A 5,000-nucleotide genomic window follows, 5' to 3' on the forward strand; every position below is an offset into this window, starting at 1 on the left:
CACACACACACTCAGCGGCTCAGAGATGAGGGAAAAGCAACAGAAATCAGGAGAGATTTCAATGTGAGGAGATGGCCTGTGATGCTGGGCCATTATGTAACATTGGAATGAGTACCTGTGGCTGGGGGGTGCTCCTCAAAGGTCCCGGGAGGAGGAGGCGAGGAGGCTACGGGTGGCTGGCCTTGGGCTGCGCCTCAGGAACGTCATTTATTCTGCGTGGCGCCGCGTGTGCCATGTGCAGCTTGGATGTCTGCCGCTGACGCTCTGTGGCTCCTGTTCCTCTCATCTCCTAGTCCACACATGCCTTCACGACGCACTGTACAAGGGGAGAGCAAGGCATCGTCGGTTGCCACAAACAGTGCAATCGCCTTCTGCGTCTGTAATTCTCTTTCGTTTGTTTGAGTGCTTGTTTTTTAAATACACAGCAAGTGTCACTCACTCTCTCTCTCTCTCTCTCTGTCTGTCACACACATACACACACACACAGACACACAGTCAGACAGACACTGTGAGGTGTGCAGTGCAAAATTGGAATTTCAGTGCTTTTTGATTTGTATCTCTCTCTGTCTCTCCGTCTCTCTTTCTGTCACGCACACACACACACACACACACACACAGACACACAGACAGACACACAGTCAGACAGACACTGTGAGGTGTGCAGTACAAAATTTGAATTTCAGTGCTTTTTGATTTGTATCTCTCTCTGTCTCTCTCTCTCTCTTTCTGTCTCTCTGTCTGTCTAACTGTCTCACACACACACACACACACACACACACACACACACACACACACACAGTCAGACAGACACTGTGAGGTGTGCAGTGCAAAATTTGAATTTCAGTGCTTGGTGATTTGTCTCCCTCCAGTGGCCCACTGCAGGTATGATGAGGCTTAAATGATAGGTTATGGGGAAAAAGGGTTAGGGTTAGGGGTTAGGGGTTAGGGTTAGGGGGGTTAGGGGTTAGGGTTAGGGTTAGGGTTAGGGGTTAGGGGGTTAGGGGGAACGAAAGTTGGGAGGTTGGCCACCGAAGGTGGCCAAACTCCATGCACAGTCCTACCTGTTCCCATCCCGGGCTCCCACATCACTCACAGATTGCTCTCCAGGAGGAAGGTGTCCTCTCACAACCCAAATAAAGGGCTTGAAAGTGGGCTTAGGGAATCCAGAGGTTAGGTTTAGGGCCGGAAAAAGATGGGGGTTGAAGTTAGGGCCCAATGTCCAAATAGGGCTCTAGGCGGTTAGGTTTGGGGCCGGAATGAGATCCCTGCATGGGGTTAAAAGAGGTTAAGGTTAGGGAAGGCTTCAGGGCCAGGAGTTTATAATGGGATGGCCATAAAAGGGCCTATATAAGTAAAAATTGTAGAAAACAAAGGGGTAAAAAGAAGGGGAAGATTCCCTTAATTAGAGTTATAGCAACCCCTAGTGGGTTGTATTGGGGTTACACTCTCACATAATGGCACCTGAAGCTTCCCGCAAGCACAGAAATACATAATGAACATAAAATAAGTCACTCAAATGGGTTTCATGGAGATGCTCCATTAACATGATTATTCCAATGAGCCAACATGTGCTCTGCAGTCTTGTCAGTCCAGCGAAGATTGTCTGGTTCTGTGCTGAACTTATCAGCAGGTAGAGCAGGAATGTGCTCCTTTAAACCTGTAATAAAATTGTTTATGTGCAATAATGTGTCTTGTTCTGTCTTAGAAAGGGCAGAAGAAAAGTTAATAACTGGAACATAAATGTCAGCTTGGGAGAATTTTACTCGTGCTACCCTCAGCGCTCTTCTCAGCTCCGTTATTGGTGCATTTTTATCCCTCTGACGCCTGTTATTCAGGCCGAAGGATAGAACCAGCTTCTCCACCGATGTGTCAATGTCCGCTTTATCCAAAAGGATCTCTGCATGGGCCCATTTGGCTCCTGGAAAGCTGTCAATTTGGACTCCCTCCGCAACATAAGGAGGAATCAAGCCCACATTGGTGTCTCCAATGATCACCGATGCTTCCCTTGTATGCAGTCTCCACTCTCTGAGCTTTTTCTTTGCGCTTGGATGTCGCGTCGGGGTGCATACCTGTTGTCGAACTGAAGCTGTGTTGGTCTTCTTGGGGGTGGATTCCCCCTGTATGAGGTCCCTCGCCTCCATGTTGTGTTGTAGCTGAATGGCGGGAGAAGATGTCCCCACAGAAGAAGCCCCATGAAGTGCTACAGGGATTCTCCTCACCCTCTGGTCTCTCGGCGCCACTAGATTGGGCCCTGAGTCCTGTAGATGCACAGGAGGAGTGGCAGGTCTCAAAACGCCGTCTCTTCCCTCCTCGTCTGCATCTATGCCCGTCCTACCGGAGAGTGGATGTTCACCTCCAATCGGGTCAGACGTCGTAGCAGTCGTAGTTTTGGGTGTGGTGTCAGCTGCGGGTGGAGCATAGACTTGTGCTGTGACAGAAACGGTCCGGCCAGTAGTGGCCTGCAGTGCTGCGGGTTGTGTGTGCAGAGAAGCTGATGCTTCAATCAGGGGTGCAATCATGTCCAAATGTCTCACCTCCCCATTTGCTTGTGGCTGATGATCTGGTTCCGTCGGTCCAATAGTTGCCCGCACGTCTGCCAGCTTCGCCACAATGAAAGCCTCAGTTTGCTCCAAGGATTCAGGCTGAAGACGGCGGCCCAGATTCCTTTTGGCCCAGGACGCCGCTATCTCAAACGGGCCTCTCCAGTCCTGTTCAGGAAACTCAAACAGAGTCTTAACTGCCTCCTCCATGCGTTCATTATAATGGTCACGAAGGATTATGATGGTTGTATGAGCCCAATTCTTAGCATTGCCCTCAATTAGCGTCTGCACTGCACTATTGGGGATAGCTGGCTTAATCACAGTCCTTAGATTGTGAGCTATCTTGTTCAGAGAGGGAGGAGGAACGTCCCCCGAAATATTCTTTAAATGGTGCACTGTCTTAATGAGTCTATGAATGATGCGAACCTTTGCTGAGAAGTCAGGATCATCTGACTGTATTTTCTTCTGTGGAGGTTCGGCCCGGTCCGTTCTGGAGGAATTTACGTACCGCTCATGCCGAGTTGATTCCCGGTCCGCTGTCCGGTCCCGTTCGGGTCTTTTTCTCTGGTGAGCAGCGTAGCGGTCCACGATACGTGGCTCTCCGCTCCATTTTCGCTGCCGCGGGCGGAAAAAGTCTCCCTCACCTCCGTTTCGTTCCCTCCTGGAAACCGGGACGTAGGCTGTGCGATCGTTGCGTCGGGGGGACGGTGTCCGTCTGTGCGACCATCCACGGCCCGACCCCCGTCTCCTCCGGTGTTCCACCACGATCCACGGCTCGTTCTCGAACCAGGGGGTCATACTTGAAGCCCGTATACTAGCCTTAGCTGTACTGTATTAGCACTGGTGTGCCTAACAACAAAGGCTAACGGCTATATGTAGCAATCCTGCTATCACATACAAAAAACTCACTGCGTTTTCGTGTGATTGAAGAGCGCTTTAATGAGCTTTTACTCCATGAATCACCCAATACATTAATAAGCAAGCCTTAAATGTTGCAACGTTTCGGTTCTGAATGTACCTTCATCAGGCTGGCTTGCTAAAAGCAGAAACATGTCCAAACATGCGGTCCGAAGCAGGAGGTGTGCGCTCAACAGGAAGTGCATGTGTCCTTGTGCCAAACAGAACACATTTCCCATAATGCTTAGCGTCCCCGGCTTGAATAGCCAATAAAAAAGAGACTCATGCTTAGGGTCAAAGGTCCTTCTAAAACACCGTTCTGATTGGTCGCACACAGGCATGCTGCTTTCAGGAACCGTCTGAAAACAAAATATCACATAAAAAATCACATAAAAAAGTTCTAATAACATAAAGTGTCCCAGTAAATGGGTTAAAGAACATCAAATCAAAATTAGGCTTCAGATTGCAAACAATAATGGATGTATACAGTTTGTAATGAGCCTCTTCAGCTGTGACGTCAAGTCATATACACAATCAAAACACACAAATAAACGGCCCATAATTTTATTGTCCAGTTCAGCCGATGCCCCTTACTGGGGACTTCTTTTCCTCTCAGTTGTTGCAATGTGAGGACATAGGATGACCCGAGTGGGGGCCAGGTGGCACGGGCGGGTTAGGGGGAACGAAAGTTGGGAGGTTGGCCACCGAAGGTGGCCAAACTCCATGCACAGTCCTACCTGTTCCCATCCCGGGCTCCCACATCACTCACAGATTGCTCTCCAGGAGGAAGGTGTCCTCTCACAACCCAAATAAAGGGCTTGAAAGTGGGCTTAGGGAATCCAGAGGTTAGGTTTAGGGCCGGAAAAAGATGGGGGTTGAAGTTAGGGCCCAATGTCCAAATAGGGCTCTAGGCGGTTAGGTTTGGGGCCGGAATGAGATCCCTGCATGGGGTTAAAAGAGGTTAAGGTTAGGGAAGGCTTCAGGGCCAGGAGTTTATAATGGGATGGCCATAAAAGGGCCTATATAAGTAAAAATTGTAGAAAACAAAGGGGTAAAAAGAAGGGGAAGATTCCCTTAATTAGAGTTATAGCAACCCCTAGTGGGTTGTATTGGGGTTACACTCTCACATAATGGCACCTGAAGCTTCCCGCAAGCACAGAAATACATAATGAACATAAAATAAGTCACTCAAATGGGTTTCATGGAGATGCTCCATTAACATGATTATTCCAATGAGCCAACATGTGCTCTGCAGTCTTGTCAGTCCAGCGAAGATTGTCTGGTTCTGTGCTGAACTTATCAGCAGGTAGAGCAGGAATGTGCTCCTTTAAACCTGTAATAAAATTGTTTATGTGCAATAATGTGTCTTGTTCTGTCTTAGAAAGGGCAGAAGAAAAGTTAATAACTGGAACATAAATGTCAGCTTGGGAGAATTTTACTCGTGCTACCCTCAGCGCTCTTCTCAGCTCCGTTATTGGTGCATTTTTATCCCTCTGACGCCTGTTATTCAGGCCGAAGGATAGAACCAGCTTCTCCACCGATGTGTCAATGTCCGCTTTATCC

At 48.7% G+C, this 5,000-nt stretch overlaps 1 protein-coding gene across 2 annotated transcripts in view; it reads right to left on the minus strand.

Moving 5' to 3' along the window:
* Window positions 1–121: 121 nt before the first annotated feature.
* LOC146393040 (uncharacterized) overlaps window positions 122–5,000 on the minus strand; it is a 5,063-nt gene continuing 184 nt past the window's right edge. The window contains exons 1-2 of one of the 2 annotated variants that reach the window (XR_014797244.1): window positions 1,062–5,000; window positions 122–316 (exon numbers count right to left, since the gene is read on the minus strand). The exon at window positions 1,062–5,000 is cut by the window's right edge and continues 184 nt beyond it. Coding sequence is in view for 1 of the 2 variants with exons in the window: in XM_084908998.1 (XP_084765124.1) it covers window positions 1,206–1,265; window positions 2,070–3,338 (1,329 nt within the window). In the remaining variant the exon portion in view is untranslated. Of the gene's footprint in view, window positions 317–998 lie in introns of those variants that run through there. The other variant, XM_084908998.1, reaches the window with a different exon arrangement.

This window comes from Perissodus microlepis, chromosome 2, assembly GCF_051167445.1.
Source record: "Perissodus microlepis isolate ML-2025 ecotype Zambia chromosome 2, ASM5116744v1, whole genome shotgun sequence".
Classification (NCBI taxonomy): domain Eukaryota; kingdom Metazoa; phylum Chordata; class Actinopteri; order Cichliformes; family Cichlidae; genus Perissodus; species Perissodus microlepis.